The 20,086-nt window shown below is 27.2% G+C and overlaps 1 protein-coding gene and 1 long non-coding RNA gene across 4 annotated transcripts; both read right to left on the reverse strand.

Moving 5' to 3' along the window:
- Positions 1-390: 390 nt before the first annotated feature.
- LOC142644994 (uncharacterized) lies at positions 391-16,633 on the reverse strand. 2 transcript variants are annotated; one of them, XR_012846199.1, is made up of 5 exons: positions 15,875-16,633; positions 15,608-15,795; positions 15,430-15,492; positions 780-822; positions 391-618 (listed from the first exon to the last, which is right to left on the reverse strand). It is a non-coding gene; the product is annotated as an uncharacterized LOC142644994 (long non-coding RNA). The 2 variants fall into 2 exon arrangements; XR_012846198.1 differs by lacking the exons at positions 391-618; positions 780-822 and having other exon boundaries at positions 14,579-15,492; positions 15,875-16,594.
- Positions 3,473-5,340, reverse strand: LOC113793536 (uncharacterized). Of its 2 annotated transcripts, none has more exons than XM_075819543.1 (2): positions 4,956-5,340; positions 3,473-4,875 (listed from the first exon to the last, which is right to left on the reverse strand). In XM_075819543.1, the coding sequence occupies exon 2, from the start codon at positions 4,739-4,741 to the stop codon at positions 3,488-3,490; it is 1,254 nt and encodes a 417-aa protein (XP_075675658.1). In that variant the 5' UTR covers positions 4,742-4,875; positions 4,956-5,340; the 3' UTR covers positions 3,473-3,487. The 2 variants fall into 2 exon arrangements, with proteins under 2 accessions (XP_075675658.1, XP_027199385.2); XM_027343584.2 differs by having other exon boundaries at positions 3,473-4,878.
- Positions 16,634-20,086: the final 3,453 nt, after the last annotated feature.

The raw sequence follows: 20,086 nt of genomic DNA on the forward strand, positions 1-20,086 counted from the left end.
AAAAAATTTCGACCACAAATGATAATAAATAGAATGACATTAAAAGTTAAAGTATATGGTTATCATCATCATTATGAATGGAATAGGGAGAAAAAAAAAGTTGATATTCCGGAAACAGGATTATAGAAAGTGAGAGAGAGTAAAAAATTTCAAGCCAATTTTCTACCATGGCAATTTTTTGGCCAACCATTTACAACAACCGTTATATTTGTGTAGAATACAGTGAAAACGAAGAAGGAGAAGAAGAAGAAGTAACCAAACATATTTATAAAAAAAAAATAATCAGAATCGAGAATGAATGAATTCAATTTATTAATCATATATAATTTTAATTCCATTTTACATAAAATTTATATACAAACAAACAAACATAGATTTATTTCCATAGAATTCGGATTTTTCTTTTCTTTTTTTTGTTATTTGAAAATTTAAATTTCATTATATTCAAACAACATTTTATTCGGAAAATTTCAATTTTAGCTTCAAAATTCCATCTATACAATTCAGTTTTTGTTGCATTTCAGATTCATCCGAGAAAAAAAATGGCTGCTTTGTGTAGGGATATCCGATCCATTGATTTCATTATTATTCGTTGATGATGAATTCTCGGCTTTCTAACTGCAAAAAAAAAAAGAAATGAAACGAATAAATAAAAGAAGAAAAAAAAAGAAAATGGAAAATCTAAATCAAAATTCAATTTCAATGGATCTATTATTAAGTAAGTAAGAAGGAAGAGAGGGAAAAAACACTTGCTTAACATATATTTTATGATTACTTACATCAATCGACTTTTATTCTGTCTGAACAACTGGAAAAAGAATACTGGATATAAAAATGATACATAAATCGACATTGAGAAAATCGGATATATTGAAAAGAAAGAAAGAAAAAATTATCATCACTATGGCAAAGAATTTAATTTTGTTTCCTTTTTGATGTGATTGCAAATAATCATGTAATTCGTATAGGTATGTTTGTTATGGTGAAATCAAAATAAATTGAATGTAAAGGTAAAAAAGAAATCTGGTACGGCCTTTCAAAATAAAAATTTGAAAATTCGAGAATAACAGACACATTCAATTATAACGAATAAGAAATATAAATCGACAAAAAGAGAGTGAGAGAAGAAATGGAAAATAAATTGAATTCTATTGAATTAATGATGAGTTTTTTCTTTTGGTAGAATACTTTTATAAAAATAACATTAGTATCAATATTGAAAATTAAGGTCAAAATGAAATTAAGAATAAAAAAATCTTTTATTTTAATCAATTTTAACTAATGATAAAAAGTATCAATTATGTGATTCTTCAAATACAAGTGGCAATAGAAAAGTCTTGAAATTGTCAAACACCAGATATAAGGATTTTCACAATTGACGATGATGATGATTACAAAATCAAACAAACAAACAAACAAACAAGTATTAACTTGTGAAATTCATTATTATTTGGATTCGATGTGCTTTATCTATACGATCGATTACAAAACAAAAACAAAAAAAACAAAGATTCAATCATCAATGTGTTTTTCATCATTTGAGAAATTGAGATGAAGAAATCTTTTTCAATAATAATACTAATCAGAAATTCAAATTTCGGTAAAGTAATAGCAAATAACAAAAAATAAATTGATATGACATTATATTGAAAAATCACAAAATCGAAACAAATATTGATAAGAAAAGAAAAGAAAAATGCCAATATGAATAAAATGTTTGACAAACTTATATAGGGAATATACAGAATAGGAAAAACTAAGAAAATTCTTTGGTTATATTTTGGTAAATTGAAAAGCTTTTGGGAGGATTGAACCAGTCAATCAGGCACACAAACATACATACAGAATGTGTATGTGTGTTTTCACTTTAGAGACCGTTTAGTTTAATCTATTTTCGACGTTTTTTTTGTGATGCTAATAATAAGCAAATATACCAAATAATAATATTAATAACAACAACAACAACCAGGCAACAGAAAATAAATATATCCAGAAACACAGAAAAAAACATTGCATTGAAAACGAAAATTTCTTAGGATGTAATGATCGTTATATTCTGTTCACACGAAAAAACTTTTTTTTTTTGGAAACCATATACATACACAAAAATACAAATATCCAAACACATTGAATGTAAAAAGACCAACGAAAAAAAAGTATGTTCCATATTCTGAATTGGCTAACTCGATTTTCTTGAGATACACACGCATACACACAGACAGCGATAATAAGTTTTTTTTCTCCATCTCTCTAAAAAGGCAACCATCAAGCATCATTATCATTAATATTATTGGATCAGGAATATACAAAAAAGCCTAAATGATAAAAAACTAAAAAATAATGATAATCACCATCATCAGTTTGGCCATGTAACTTAACGAAATAAATATATCTTTCGATGTTTGAAATTATGAAAAAAAAATCAAATTAATGTTTACCTTTTTTTTTATTTTAGCAAAACTATTTTGATTCTTTTTTCGTTTCTAAAATGATGATAAAGATAAACCACCTTTTTTTCCATTACCAAATCTTTTTCAAGAAGTTTTTGTTTGAAAAGATTTTTAAAGTTGAAAACAAAAAATGTTTAGAAAACAAAAAATTTACTTTTTTCTTTCCCAAAACGACAACAATTTATGAAATAAAATAGAAAGAGAGATTTTTTTTGCTATTAAATTCTGTATGGATGTATTCAATGTTGAATTACGTATATACAATAATAATAATAATAATAATAATCACACTTCAAACATTGAAATTGTCAATCAATAATATTGATTTTTCTTTCTGTGATTGTTCAGTTACAAAAAAAAATTGTCTAACGTTCTTTTCCTAAAGAATAACTATATTTTGATTTTAAAGTTTTGTGTGTGTGTGTGTATGTGTGATATGTTTGCACACACACTTACACCCACATACTACTAAAGAATTCAATAAATTTCATTTCATCATTTTGAAAATATTTGATAAAAGATAAAGAAATATGAAATATGTGAAAAAGAAAAGGAAAATGATTCGATGATTGAAATGGGATGCAAATCACGAATTTTTCTCTTTTAAACACATTAATAAATGTGCGTGCGCTTTTTTTTCTTTGTTTTGTTTGGTATTATCCTCGAATATAAATGAATTCATTAGAAAAAAAACGATAGCGAGAGAAAGATAGATCAAGAAAAAAAATCAATAAATTTTGAATTTGATCTCGTTTGTTTTAGTGATATAGAGAATTTCAACAACAGAAAAAAAATTCAATCAAATTATCGATTTTTATGAAAATTATGTATTTGGGATAAATATGGTCTGCACACTATCAACATAATTATTGAAGAAAGATTTTTTTTTTGTGCTGATAATTCTGATCGAGAATCATTTTTTTAAAAAGCAAATTTCTATTAGATGTTGTATTGTAATTAAATTTTTGTATGAACATTGTAACAATTTTTATCATCCATAGTTTTAATTTTTTTAAAAAAATAACAACTTTAGATTTTTATCTATTCAATTTCAATCTAAAAATCAAATTGACAATAAAAAATGATCCACCCATAAAAAGAAGCATGCAAGTTGCATAACGATTATTATCATTATTATTCTTAATATTGATTTTTCCATCTTGTTTTCTTTTAGGAGATTGATCAGATGCATCAGGTTTCAATTTCTTATAGTCATTTGAAATCAATTGAGTGTATACATAAAGACAATAGGAAAAAGTAAAATTAACTGTCATTATTAAAAAGCTTTCCGATAAAAATTGTGCAGAAGAATTGAGACTAAAGCTAATTATTGATCCAAATAAATTTTGTCCATTCTTATCTGAATCACCGTGAATCTGACTCCAAACAAAACCAATCGGAAATAATAAAGCAGGCAACGAAGTGAATTGTTGAAGATATGGTCGTTTTCTACGTTGATCCATTATGAACGATATCAATGAAATTAAAATGATCAAAATGTTGACCGTGTTGGATAGTTTGTTTTGTCCAATTCCAGTATATCTAAGCAATGGAAGATGAGTTACCTTGCCAAACCAGAATATCATCATAATTGCATGTGGTTTATCAAAATTTTTCATAACTTGAACGTTGGCACCACGGGGTTTATTGGACAACTTAACTAACATGAAAGGATGGCGTTCCAATTGCCATTTATCAATAATTGTTCGTTCTTCAATAGCCGAATGCTGACGTAAATAATTGAACATTTTGTTATATTGTCTATGAGGGCTATTCCCATCATCATTATTGATTACAATAAAGTGAAATAACTTTTTCTTGCCAACATCATTATCCTTGATCAAATTATATTCGTCGGTAATCAAATGGAAATGCAAGGCCGAATATTGAAATTGTGAGATGATCTTATGATCATTATCATCGTGGCCAGTAAGTTTTTTGTTTTTTTGATGTTTTGACATCCGTTTTTGTTGTTTAGGAAAGTTTTTAACATTAGGATTTAATATCAATAGGAAAATGTTAATCTCAATACGGTCATCATCATTTTGAAATTTTTTACTAGATACAATCTTTTCAACATCCGACCATTTTGCACTAACGGCACTTTTTACTCTTTCGATTTCATAATGATGGATATTTAAATCTTGATCGTTATTATTGTCGCTTTTACTATCGTATTTGGCCGAATAACCATAACAACAAAATGGACCAGACCAGAACCATAACGAGGCCATTAAAATTACCGCCCATGTAGTAGTCTTTATCGTTGAAAACATTTTTATATCAGACATGCCGATGTATTCCGGAGAGAAAGAGAGAACAATGCAATACAACACCAATGATGGAGCAACAAAAAAAGAAAAAAAATGGAATCGCTAAACAACCAGCCAAGTTTGATTTCACTAAAAATTGACTGCTTCTTTTACTGCTAAACAGAAAAAAGATAGAAGAAAAAAAGGATTTTTTTCATAAATATAACTTGTCATAATATTAAATATTACTCACAAAAGAATATTATACACACAGTAATATTGGCAAAGTATTTGAAAGAAATGTTGCAAAATTTTAAAATAAAATAATAAAAAAAATGTCAAAATGATGCCACACATAATGGTTTCAATATATGGTCGTTATTATTATTATTATAATAGTCGAACAATGGAAATTCTATAAGTTCGAGAATTTTATTGCGATTATTATTGTTGTTGTTCGAACAAAAATGCAAAAAAGTGGAAAACTTATTTCGTTCATATAAAAATGACATGACATTATGATCCTGTATTTCACCGTTTTTTTTTTTTTGGTTCGAAAAGATTTTCAAGAAAAACAAAAACAAAAATCAAATAGAAAAATCATGAATATTAAAAGATAAATATAAAATTTCAACAAAAAAAAAATAATAATTTCAGGCCATTCAATAACTTAAGGGAGAAGGAACTACCACACACACACACACACACCAAAATGTGTGAATGATGCAAAAATTATAAAAAACAAAAAAAAAATTGCTGACAATAATAAAAATCGATTGAACAAACAAACAAATGAATTTGTTCAAAATACTCGAGTAAAGCTGAGTTTTCAAAAAAAAAATTGATGAAAATTACATTTTTTTAAAAAAATCACATACACACACATGTGAAAATAAATCTTGAACTAACAAAAATTCTATATTCTTTTAAATTGCTTGAAATATGATCATCATCAGCCACCTTTTTTTTCAATTCTTTATAGCGTTTACACATGGCATTCGCATATAATCAATGATGATTGATCTAAAACTTTATAAACAAAAACCAAAAAAAAAAGGATTTTTTTTATCGCCATCAAAATTCATTCAAGTGGACACACACAATATATATTCGTTCAATTCATTCGTAAATATTGGTGGCTGAAAGGAAAAAGTTTAGTCGTTTGATGAGATGTATTGTGTGTGTGTGTATTATAATAAAAATTTAGATGCTTTTCATTAATTTCTTTTATATAACTGTTTGAACAAAGGGGAAAATAGTTTTCTCACTTAAATATTTTTGTTCAAGAAAAAAATCTCAATCAAAATTACTAGACCATAATCATTTGGAAATGATCAGAATTCAAGTTTTCTAAATCATTATTATTATTACTAACTATACAGCTTTACTATTGGTTCAATTAGATTTTTTGAATCAAATAAAATGATTATATTCGGTTGACGACCGAGCATATTGAAATTGTATTAAACTTTTTTGTTTTGTTTTGTTTTGCAACGATATATATTCGTATATTCGTATATTAGAAGATCATTGTGGCCATCAAAGCAACAACAACAACAAAAAAAAATGAGAAAAAAACTTTACCATTGCCAAAAAAAATTATTAATTTATAACATTTTGTTTCATTTTCAAGTTTTTGTTTCCATCATCAAGGTAAATCACAAACAGATTCATTCATTCATTCATTCATTCATTGTTTCTCACCATATGGTGGCTTATCATCATTTTTTCAATAGATATGATTTGAATTGCCGGCAATAAGCTAACCAAGCAACCAAACAAAAAAAAAAATCGATTTCCTTTTAATTTGAACTTTTTTCTCTTTCTGTTTCTTCAACAGAAAAAAAAACCTGACGACGAAGATTTGATTGGAACCTGATTTCATTAAATTTGAAAATTGTATTGACAAATAACATTACATGTTGTATTAATTTTTATTTTGTATCCAATCAGAATCGAATGAATTTATTTTTCCTTGCTTTTTGTTGTTTCCTTTTATTCATTCATTCATTCATTCAAGAATTCATCATTCAACAACAACCAAAAAAAAATTGGTTGATTTTGCTGACGCCTGGCAAAAAAAAGCAATGCGATGTTATTTTTTTATTTGTAGCAAACAATAATGATAGTAATTTTTTTAATTAAAAAAGCAATTCATTTCATTCGTAATGGTCGTTTTTGTTGTATTTCATAATAATCATCATCATTTCCATTTTCAACAAAAAAAAATTCATTTCGATTCGACAAATGAATTCTTTCGTATACAAAATTCATGTTTCTATGCATGCATGTATGATGACATCTGTCAACCTCATCATCGTACCTCTGTTATTCAATTTCTAATAGCATCCATCCATTTTTGGTTCAGTAAATGTGATTCCTATATGGAAAAATATAAATAAATAAATAAATAAAAGAATAGCATTAGGAGCTTCTTCTTCTTCTTCATTCATTTATTCGTTTCACAAATATTTGAATATAAAATATATTTCAGAAATGCTGTGTTTGTTTGTGTGTGTGTGAAAGTTGGAAATTAATTTTCATTTTTTTTTCATTATTATTATATATTCAAATGAATGAAAAAAAAATCTCTTTTTCCCATCTTTTTTTCCTGTATGTGTGTTTTTTTTCATGTTGTGAAAGCATTTTTTCAGAAAAAATGAAAATTCTGTTTTAGGCATTTTTTTCAAAAAAATAATAATTTCAATTTTGATTTGTCCTATTCGATTCCTGTCGTTTTTGTGTGTTTTATTCGAATCGGTACATGCTCAGAATGAATTGTATAAAGTTGTTCCAAACTATTTTAACTTATTCTGGTCATGATAATTAACAATCATGACTAGAATATTTTCACTATTGTTGTCGGAAAACTTTCTCGGTCATGGACAATTTCAATAATAATAATAATCATTATTATTCGGTATTGGTCATATACAATAAAACTTTTTTCATTCATTCATTCATTTATCATTCGTTATTTTTTTCGACTATTAAAACAAAACAAAACCAAGGGTTAACGTTTTTTTTCTTCTAATTCTTTGAATTTTAAATTAACTGGACACTATAGGGATGAATTTGTTATTATCATCGTAGATTATGGTCACCTTTTTTTAATCGAGATTTTCGATATTATAATGAAACAAAAATGTCAGCTTCACTGCTATATTTCCTACATATATTGATTATTTTTATTATGTCTGTCTATCTATTTTAGAAACTGACAAAATTTTTCCTTTTGAAGAAGAAAAAGTTTGTTAAAATGAAATAGAAAAAAATAAGTTTCTTTTTTTTTCGCACTTATCTTTTCTTGTAATGTCACCATTTATTCTATTTATTCTGTTGTTGTTGTTGTTGTTGTTCCAAAGTGAAATAAACATATACACAGAAAAAATCTAGATTGACAAATAATTATATTATCATCATCATTATTATTATTGATTCAATTCAACGAAACATCGAAAAATAAAAATAATGAACAAAATAATGAATGAATGAATGAATGAAGGAAAAAACTCTTAACAAATAAAGAATCGATTCTTCTTCGTCTTGTTTATAATATTCTTATGATTTGTTATATGAAAAGGAAAATTTTATTATCATCATCATCATCATTATTTTCATTCATATCAATGTCCAAATATTTGAATGAACTAAAGTGTGTATACCATTGTTCATGTTCAAATCATCATCATCATCATCATCAGACATTTAGACAGGTTTATTATATTGTCATTAATAGATTCTGACAATAAATTCTGATGATGAAATTGTTTTTATGAGTAAAAAAAAGAAGAAGCAGGAATTCATATTATGATTCATATTTTTTCCCATTTCCTCATATTTTTGAATTCACTAATCCTTGTGTCTGACAAAAAAAATTGCACTGAAAAAAAAACAAAAGAAAATGATGTTGATAAAACGAACGACAAAATATCTCAGTCACATATATGTAAAGACTATTTAAATATTGAAAAGAACAAAACAAAAACAAAGATCTGATTGACACATTCTTTTCCAGAATTTTTTTTTTTTGTTGTTGTACAAAAAAAATGTATCTGAAAATAATGCCATTTGCTGTGCTGTGTGAATTATTCTGTTTATTTATCAATCCTATCAGTCAAAATACCCTTGAGTTTAAAAAACACACACATATATACCGAGACAATAGTTTTGAATTTGAAATTTTGAATTCCAAAATTCTTTTGGTCTTCTTCTTTGTCCCTTTTTTCTCTAAAGTTTCCAAAAACAAATTTCTTTTAAAACTCATATTTTTTTATATTTTTTAAATTTCGTTTCCATTTTCCCTTTATTATTATTTTTTTGTTATTTTTGTTTGTTACTTTTGCTTATTCTTGAAATATTCTGTGTGTTTCTTTATATATATTGCTGTCTATGTCTATCGGTAAAGTTTTTTTTTGGTTTAAATTGATTCAAAGCCATTAATTTTTGCTGTTGTTGTTGTTGTTCATATTCTGGCTAGCTTATTTATCACATGTAGTTATTGCATGTAAAATCCAATAGAGCAAAAAAAGAAGATAAAGAATGGAGTGAGAGAGAGAAAGTATGGAACGCCGCATCAAGAATATATGATGCGCATGTTTTTCAAATGAAACAAACCATGTCTATAGTTATGAAACTCATTGATAATACAAACGAATATCAAAGAAAGGATGCAATCAGCGATTCTCTGTAATACACACAATGAAAGCCAGAATGGAAGAATCCTATCGCTGTAGACTAGTTTTACGTGTTTTATTTTAAACATTACTTTTCAACTCATTTTATTATTTCTATATTTTTTTTTTTTCTTCAAAGAATCATCTTCTTTCTGTAGTCGTCATCAAATTGATGTATATGTTGTTGCATATGAATCTCCGTTATTTTGAGTTCTCTGGCCTTTTGATTCATCCGTTGAATTCAAGGACAAAATCTATTAAAAAAATACTATTTCATTCACTTTCGATAGATAATATTGTGGCTTTTATCCATATCTGTACAGGCTTATTTTAACAATTATCAATTTTTTTTCTTATTATTATTTGGACCTGGTAATAATCATTTACTCACCCCCCATTATAATCATTATCATCGACAAGTATTAGTATGTGAAGATCATTGTCAATAAACGTTTTTCTTTCCTTCTTTCTTTCGTTTTTTTATTTCTTCTTCTTATCACTCTCTTTATATCTCTGCTGTTATCGATAACAATTTATGATTAGAATCTTGGACTTCAAACGAAAGAGAAAAAAATAATAATTTCTTTTTTGATATCTTTGTTTTTTCCCATTTTTTTCGTTTGTCGCTTGGCTGGAGATAGACGAGATTCTTGATTTTTTTTTCTAGCCAGAACAGAGAATCATTCAAGATTCTAGGTTTTTTTTTTTGCTAATAATAATCATTTGTAATTACAAATAACAAGCAATAGAAATAGTAACAGCAGTTACCCTAGTGATTAGATTAGTTTAGATTATATTATATAACCGTTGATAGTTACAAAAATGAAATAAAATTTTTCATCTTGCTAGATTTTTCCTCGATTTTTCGTATCTTTGTTCAATAAATGTTTAACTTTTGGTGTCTTTCCCAAATGTTGGAAAAAGTCGCTGGTTAAATTGATTCCGAAGAACAATAACCAAACATACCGTTCTTATCGACCAATATCGTTATTACCCGTCCTAGGAAAAATATTTGAAGGTATTATTGCTCGACGTTTACTACATTACCTACTTACAAATCGTAAGTTGGCTGTAAATCAGTTTGCCTTTCTTCCACAAAAATCTACCGAATCAGCCTTGGCTTCTTTAGTGGAGAAAATCAAAATGGTCTTTTTACGGAAGAGCTTCGCTTTCGTTGTGTCTCTTGATATAAGTGGTGCATTCGATTCTGCTCGTCATGACATCATTTTAAAACATTTAAGGCGTTTTGAAATACCACCAAACATTTATAATGTAATTTTGGATTATTTTACTAATCGTTGTGTTGAATTACCACTTTTTAATGCTTCCGCAACTAAATGTGCTTCAGGTGGTTGTCCACAAGGTGGGAAAATTTCACCATTATTATGGAATGTTCTGTTAGATGGTTTACTAAAATTACCACTACCACCACTTTGTTCTATTCAAGCTTATGCTGATGATTGCCTGTTGTTTTGTGAGCATGCCGATATTTCTGTTTGTGCAAGAGTTACCAATGAAACCTTGAAAATTATTTCTTGTTGGGGTCTTAAAAATGGTCTATCTTTCAATCCATCTAAAACTACTGGAATGCTTGTGACAAAGCGTCGGAAATTTACTCTACCTGACATTGTTTTAAATGGTCGTAAAATTGATATTGTGCCGAACATCAAAATTCTTGGTCTGATTGTTGATTCTAAGCTTACGTGGAACGCACATCTTGATTATATTAAATCAAAATCATTGAAAATTAACAACATAATAAGACGTAAATATAGTTCTAATTGGGGTCTTTCTTTTGATGTTCTCCGTACTATATACTTACAGGCCATTGAGCCAATGATTTTATATGCTTGCCCGATTTGGTGTGATGTTTTGAATTTCTCTACCAAAAGACAGAAACTTTTGAGCATTCAACGTGCTTTTATTATTGGTATGATTCGTGCTTTTCGAACTGTGTCTTTGGAAGCTTCTTTGGTTATTGCCAAATGTCCTCCAATTGATTTAAAACTACGATTCTATTCGAATATTTTCTCAATCAAGCATAATAATTCATTTTCTGATTATCAACTTCCTTTGGACTTTGCTGATACTATCCATCCAGCTAAAATCAATATTTCTATTGCTTGTAATGATTTTGATGATGTTTGTGACTTTGCCCATGATTATGTTATTTTTACAGATGGCTCCAAGATTGATGGACAAGTTGGTGCTTCTTTTGTTGTCTTCTCTGGTGCTAATGATTTTTCGCCACTTCTGGTCAAAAAATTTCGTTTGGCTAATGATTGCTCTGTCTTTCAATCCGAGTTATTTGCTATACTCCAAGCTATCTCTTGGATTGTTGAAAACAATGCATCTAATACAAGAATATTTTGTGATTCGAAATCGGCTCTTATGAGTATCCGAAACATTTATTCTACGAACAAGTTAGTTCAGAATATCTTTTCGAGAATTCAAGGTCAACATATCTGCCTTAATTGGACTAAGTCTCATAATGGAAATTTTGGCAATGATCTTGCTGACTACTTTGCAAAATTGGCAGCTTTTTTGGACTCTATCGTTTATAACAGTATTTCTTTATCGTCTGCCTATTATGGATTTAATACACAATTATTGTACGATTGGAATCTCGCTTGGCAATCTTCTATCAATGGCTCGTATACTAAGAAATTTTTTCCTACTATTCAACATCGATTGGATTCTTGTTTGATACCAGGTTTTATCATTACTCAATTTTTAACGAATCATGGAAAATTTAATCAATATCTTTCGCGTTTCCGTATTTCAAATTCTTCCGTTTGCAATTTTTGTTCTTGTCAAGTTCAATCATCACTGCACCTAATTAACAATTGTAATCGTTTTGCATATGAGAGATTTAATTTTTATAATTTGATAAATTCCGATGATTGTACATATTTTTGTAACTCTAATAATTTTGATCATTTTTTGAAATTTGTCTTTTTCATTTATAATAATCTTTGAATTTTGTTATTTTTATTTTTATTTATTTTTTCCCCCCCTATAATTTTATGGAATAGGGGTTTTTTGTTTATTAAATTCAAATTCAAATTCAAAATCTTGCTAGATTATTTAATTGATAAAATTAAGAAGATTTCTAATATTTTTTTCGCGTTTATTGGCAACACGTGGGGTATTAATTGTATCAAAAGAATTAATCTTTTTAAAAGTATGATCCGTCCAGCTATTACTTATGGTTGCCAAATTTGGTTCGATAGAATTACTGTTAAGTCTAAATCAAAATTAGTGTCGTTACAACATAATATTTTAATTAAAGCTACTAAATCATATCGTACGGTTTCCAAAAATATCATCTCGGTTGTTTGCAATATCTGTCATCTCGATGATTATTGTGAAATTTTGTCATCAACATATTTTATTCCGGATAAATTGGTCAAAAAATTGGAACGTATCAATCGTGAAAAACAATATATAGAAAATTATTTCAATGAAACAAATTCAAATTTTCGTAGTTTTTTCTTATCGCTTCCGATCCCTTCCTTCTTTCGTCCGACTTTCTTTAATATGCAATTTCTTTCTGCTCACGGAAATTTCAATAATTATCTACATCGTATGAATATTATTTCTTCGCCGTTTTGTGAATGTAATCGTTTTATTCAAGATCCTCAGCATATTCTTTTTTAATTGTGATTATTATAATTTTTCTAACCGTCATCAATTTATTTCTCCTGATCAATTTCTTTTGAATCAACATAACTTCAATTTATTCAATCAAATTTGTTGTTGCTATTTTTCAAAAAAAAAATAACTGTTAATTAATTTTTTTAATTTCTTTTCATTTCAAAATTTTTTTTGCACAAGTGCATCTTGCAGTGTGCATAAATAAAGTTATTATTATTATCTTGCTAGATTATACTCACTTGGGCAACGGACCAATTCCATCCATATGAATGGTTCGTTTGATTTTGTTTTTTTTTGTTTTTGGTTGTTTTGGTCGTGAAAACAAGAACTTTTTTTTCATAATAATAATATTTTGACTGCTTTTTTCTATTTCGTAATTTCAATAGTTGTCAACAAAGTTTTTTAACAATATTGAGTGTGTGTGTTACAAGAGTTTTTTTCGTTAAAATTTTTACCATGATGACGATGATTTGGTGATTTTATCTATGAAATATCTAACTATTTGAGTTTTTTTTCACTCTTTCCTCTTTTTCTACTTCTTGAAATAAGTTCTCATGGGTTTTTTTCTTCAGCTCAATTCTTTGAAAATGAATTTTTGGGATGTTTTTTTTTCGATCATTATTTCAACCCTCATATATAACTTAGTGTTATATATGATCTATCATCAGGATTTTTTGTTTGTTCAATATCCTTAAGGCTATTTTCATTTCTTATTACTTATGATCTGGTATTCATTATCATTATGTTTAGTTTTTTCTTTTTTGTCATTTTTTTCGGAAAATGATTCCATGACACAGATGAATAAACACACATGCATCAAATTTTTTTTTGTGGGTGGATGATGTTCATCTAATATTAATAATCACAAGAAACTACGATTGATAAACTTTTTTATATATAATATGAATTTATGGATGGAGAAAAAAAACAAGTTATGACAAAACATAGTCTGTGTTTGTATTAGGAATATATGGAAAAAAAACAAAATTTGAATTTGTTTAATAAATTTTAATAATTGATCCATTTTTGTTTACCCTACTCTTTGGCAAAAATTCTTGTTTGAATCCTTTTTTGTTCATATTTCATCACCCATTTCATATTCAATTGACAATTTTTTTTGGCTGCTGCTGCTGCTTTATTCAATATTCATCATTTATTCATTTAATACATAATAATAACCATCATCATAATCATCATTTTTTTCTTTTTTTCTTCTTGTCATTCAACAACAACAACAACAACAAAAATGTCATAAAGAATAAATCCAACAACAAATCTTTATCCATCTCTTTCTTTTACTCACTCTCTTTGTGTGTGTGTTTACTGTTTGCATAATCATCATATATTTATCGATTTAATTCATTTTTATTCACATCCATACGAAAGAATGAAAGAAAGATAGCCAAAAAAAATCCATTTATCTATTCACATCTATTTATCAACGGAAATGGCATTCTTGTTGCTGTCATTATAATCATTATTATTATTATTATTGTTGTTATTATTATTATTATTATTATTATTATTATTATTATCGAGAATATCATTGACTTGAATCAAAGACGAATGAATGGAATAAAATCCATGACATTTATTTATTGAAATAACAGTTAATAGTATATATGGTTTGAAAATGATGAAAAATTTGCAATGGTTTTTTTTCTCTCTCTTTGTAAGAATATATTTCATTTTCAAATAATACAGAATTCTATTGAAATCTGAGGATTCATCATCATCATCATCATCATATATTCATTTCATACAAATCATTTATGTTTGTGTTTGTTTGTGTGTGTGTGTATGTCAATAGACAAGTCAGACAAATTGTTATTGACTATAGTGTGGTGATTGGTGGTAATCATCATGAATTGTTGGAGGTTTAGAATGGAATTTTTTTGCGAGGGGGGAACAATAGAAAGAAAAAAATCCAATTCTGACACATGGTCAAAATTTAGATAAAAAATTGGATTTTTTTTCAAATACATAATTTACTTGCAGTTAAAAGAATTGAAAATTATTCTTTCAGAAAAAATATATCTAGTTTGATTTATCTATCTTTTTTTCCCCCAATGAAAATACTTGTGTTCAGTGGAAATTCTAATGTTGTTTTTATTGTTGTTTATTACACAAAAAAAAATAGTTTCAAATATAATTTGAAGAATAACAAGACCACATTGTCATATGACACATGATATCTATTCTTCATTTGTTTGGTCAGATTTCTAATATTTGTATTTCAAAAGAAAAGAAATTTTCTGTATTTTGTTGTTATTCAAAAAAAAAATAGATGAAAACGAATAATGTTATTGTTTTATTTCGTTTTTTTTTTCATTTCCATTTCAGTAAACTATGGTTTTTTAAATGTGTTTTATTCAAATAATTTTGGTATTTTACCGTTGTTGCTGCGTAACATCGTTGAATTCTGTTTTTCATTTTCTTTTTGCCAACCAAATTCAGCTTAATGTTTGATGTTGCCAACATACCAAAAGAAAAAAAGAAAACAAATAAGAATTTAAAGCTGTAGAATATATTCCATGTATGATAGCATTCTTTTTTTTGATTGTTTGCTTACTTAACTGGATAATATTGACGGAATTTCTTTCTCTTTCTCTCCATCTTCATAGTCTTCTTGCTTATGTTGACTTATATTGTATGTGGCTCGTAAGAGAGAGAGAGAGAGAGGTGTGCTGACGCCATTGATCCAAAATCGACGATTTGATCAGTCAACCCAGTCATTCAATATTAGCTTTGAATGTTACCCTAATATGTCGAATATATAATAATAATGAGAGAGTGAAAAAAATTCCCTTCATCATTATGATTTCATTCCTACACATACATCGAAATTCTGTATCCAAATGTTAAGAACGAATGAAACCTTGGATCGAAAAAAAAACATACCCAAACACAACAAAATTGGAAATCTATTTTTTTTTATCCCTCTCTTTTTCTCTCTCTCTCTTTATTCTGGTAACGAACAGCGGTAAAGTAAGGATAGGGGGTGTCGATAAATCGATCCAATATTTTTCTAAAAACGTCCAACACACACGAATTTAAGCTTCCCCATGTTTTTTTTTAGAAAAGGAAATAAAAAGAAAAGAGAAAAGATGAAGCAATGCAGTCAGGCAAGCAAGCAGGCAAGCTAACAAGAAACATCTCTCTCAATATATCACACAAACAAATTCAATGATGATGATGGCATATATAAAAACGAAACATTTTTTCTTCTTTTTCCCCTTCTCTTTCTCTCCTATTTTAGTGATGTTATAGTGGTGGCGTTTGGTCGGATTTATTCGAGCTGACAATATATTTCGTTTTCGTTTTCGTTTTGCAGTCGACATTATATAAAGATACATGCATTCATTCATTTTGGAAAAAAAATCCACCATTGTATATGGATGCTAAAACATTATTATTGTTGGATATAGATGTGATTTTAGCGCCTCCATTAAAATAATTGGCGGTCATTATTATGAACTACAATCATACCAACGATTCTCTCTTTTGAATACATCTTGGTATTTTTTTCATGATAGTTCAACAATTTCGAGCAAGTTGATTCTGCTCTTCTCTATATTCAACGAAAAAAAATTCCGCTAGTTCAAATTCCAAACAATCATGAAGATGAAGATTCTTAGCTATTCATTCAACAACAAAAAAACAACAACAACGATAGAAACAAAACAAAAAAAAATCCCAAAAGGCAGCTACATATCTAGAAGAATAGAGAAAAAAAGCGATAGACAAAGGGATGGTTTCTGATGAAGATGATGTTCATCAGAATTTCATATTGCGCCAACTCGGTACTGTTTTTTTCTGTTGCTTTGTTTCCGATCGAACTGAATTTAGCATCGTCGTCATCATCATGAGTTGGTGATGTTGGCCACCCAAATGAAAAATGAATAAGTCGAATATATATAATGTTGTTCGTAAATCTAAATAGAGAATTTTGATTTTAGAGATTTTATTATTATTATTATTATCTTTATTTTTATTTTATTTCAAAGTTTAGAAAATAGACAAAATAAAAACTTTTATGTGATATTAGATAGCAAACAAACAAACGAACAAACAGAAAAAAATAGATTGAAATGAAAAAATGAAAAATTTACTCGTTTTACCCGTATGGTTTTACTTTTATCTGTGAAGAAAAAAAAATTATAAGTTTTTTTTTTAAATTTTATTTTCGTAAATGATAATGATGACCCGGATCATTGATGATGGACAACATACATTATCATTCGAAGAATGTTTATTAATCTTTTTTGTTTTGTTATCAGGCAATGTAAATTGAATTTTTTTTTGAAAATGATAAATTGAAAACAACAATGAAAGAATGAAAAAAAATTAATTGCCAATTCAATTTTCAATGTTTGTTTATAAAATAGTGTGTGTGTTTACATTTATTTATTTTTATGTAGGCTTTTCTTTTGATTTTAATTTTCAACAAATAATAAAATAAGATCAATTTTATTTTCAGCAGGAAAAAGTTTCGTCAATTTTTTTTCTTGTATACGAAACAGTAGCAGCAAACATGGTGGAACACCAAGAAGACACCGGCCAACATGTTTTTTTTCGATCTCATTTTTTTTTGTCGGGGTGACAATTGTGAATGTTTGTTTGTTTGCGTTATTCTGTGTGTAAAGTACAGCTAGTTAGTAGATTTGTTGAAGGAATCAAAAAAAAAAAGAATCGTAAATTGTAATTTGTAATGTCAAACTTGAATTTATTTATTCCATTTCCTGTACATATTTCCAAGTAAGCATTAGAAAAGAATGATGATGATCGGTAAATGAATGTAAATTCTATAAATTATGAATCTGAAATGGTATTAATGAATAATAGAATAAGCAAAGCAAAGCAAAGTGAAAAAAAAACGGAAATTCATTCGTGATTTTTATTATTATTAACGGATGAAATGAATTAAATAATCGAGTTTTTTAAGAATTTTGAAGAAGAAAAACGAGAGTGAATGAATAAAGTGAAAAAGGCTTAATATTTATAAAGTAAATAAACAAGCATAGTGGTGGTTTATAAAATAAAAATTGATGAAGGTGATTTTGGATTTCCTGTATTTTCTCTTTTTTTTCGAGAATAGAATTCGTTTTTCCCAAAAGTTTTTTTTTACAAACAATAAATTCCCATTTCCCTCTTTCAATGGTTGTTGTTTGGCAATAAATTGAAATTTTATGATAAACGACAAGTACCAACCAACCAACCAACCAACCAACCAACCAACCAACCGACGACGACGTCGACGATGACAATGTTTTTTCGATTACAATTGAGCTAAAAAAAATAGAAAAAATAATGAATGAATTTGAAATGTTTGTATGTTTACAACAACCATGATAATCATCATCATCATGATTCACGATTATTCAACTCGTCTTGTTGGAATCCATGGCAATGGATAAAATATATGAAAAATAAAACTTCAATTCATTCATTCATTATATTCACTGTTGTTGTTGTTGTTATCGTTATTGTATATCATCTGCAAACAACAAGAACATATACTTTATGGCCATTTATTGACTTGACTTTTTTTTATATTTTTAGTTTTCAATGTTTTTAAACGACCTTCACATTCATCATTCTACATTTCTTTTGTTGTTATTGTTGATATTATGATGATGATCCTGAATGTTCTCAACAAAAAACAAAAATCAAAATTCAATATTTTCAATGTTGATAATGATTCTTTTCATAGATTGATTTTTGCTTTTTAAATACTCATAGAATCTGAATTAATATTATGTGTGTGTGTGTGCGTGTGTTTGTGTAAATGAATTATATTCATTTAAATTCTACACTAGATTCATGTTATACGAGTGTGAGAAAAAAAAACAAAAAAACAAAAACAAAAAAGTTTTATCTATTTCATTTTGTTTTCGTAGTAGTTGCACACATTGAATAACTAACATTTCAAATGTGTTTGATGGAACAAAAAATAAATAAATAATGTTCCAACTTTTTCTTTGTATGATGAATTGTATATAAAGCTATTTATGGAAGGTTTGGTACAACTTTTTTTTTCTAGATTCAACAACAACAACGAAAACAAGTTAATTGAATTTATGTCAATAATTGACAACCAGTAGCCAGGAAAAACAACAACAACAACAGCGACAAACTTTAAAGATAAAAATGAAAAAAAACTGTTTCGAATAACTTCAATGCGTTTGAATCAATTCCTATCCGATTTCGACACGAAAGAATATCACCAGTTGTTAATTTATGAATCGACACACATTTACAAAATACATGCCGCATAATTATGATAACAATGTTATCTATCGATGTTGAATCTCATGTTTAATAAATATGTTTATGTCGGATAATAATACTGAAACTATAGTAATTTATTTAGATTTTTTTGGTTGTTATTATTTTTGTTTGTCGATTATGTTTTCGATAATATCTTGATAATAAATATGATGACATGAATCAATCGGAAAAACTAACCAACAAAACAAAACAAAACGATAGACACGCAATCCTGGTTTGATAGAATATTTTTTGTTTACAGAATTTATTAAGCTTTGTCATTTATTGTGTGTGTGACGAGTTGATGATGTCATTTGTTGTTGTTGTTGTTATTGTTCACTTGTTTATCATCATCATCATAATCTTAATTTAATTTTATTTTATTTTATAATTACTTTATTTATTAAAATTGAAAACGTTATGACGTAGATTAAGTTATAGATAAAATATTGGAACCTACACCATTTGACAGCTAAAAAAAATTTCATGAAAAAAAGAGAGACTTTACAAACAAGATTTGTGAATATTGTGAAATGAGAATCTGAAATGAAAAAAATTTTACAATTTTTAAATCCACTATATATAAATAGATTTCTATCCAAAACAAAAACGAAAAGAAAAATTTCCAGAAAAGAATAACAAAAAAAAACTAAATAATAACAAGAAGTGAATTTCTATTCGGATGTGCAATTCTAAATTTCTGGAACAACAAGAATGAATGAATTGAAAACAAAAGGAAACTGTTTTTCATTTCTTTTGAAAGAAAATGAAAAATAGAGAC

Source organism: Dermatophagoides pteronyssinus, unplaced genomic scaffold, assembly GCF_027571235.1.
Source record: "Dermatophagoides pteronyssinus isolate colony J.1.1.1.1 unplaced genomic scaffold, Derpt_VIB-CSIC_2022.12 sq0001, whole genome shotgun sequence".
NCBI lineage: Eukaryota > Metazoa > Arthropoda > Arachnida > Sarcoptiformes > Pyroglyphidae > Dermatophagoides > Dermatophagoides pteronyssinus.

Excerpts from the sequence above, each read along its gene's own strand:
- LOC113793536 (XM_075819543.1), bottom strand. The coding sequence starts at position 4,741 with ATGTCTGATATAAAAATGTTTTCAACGATAAAGACTACTACATGGGCG.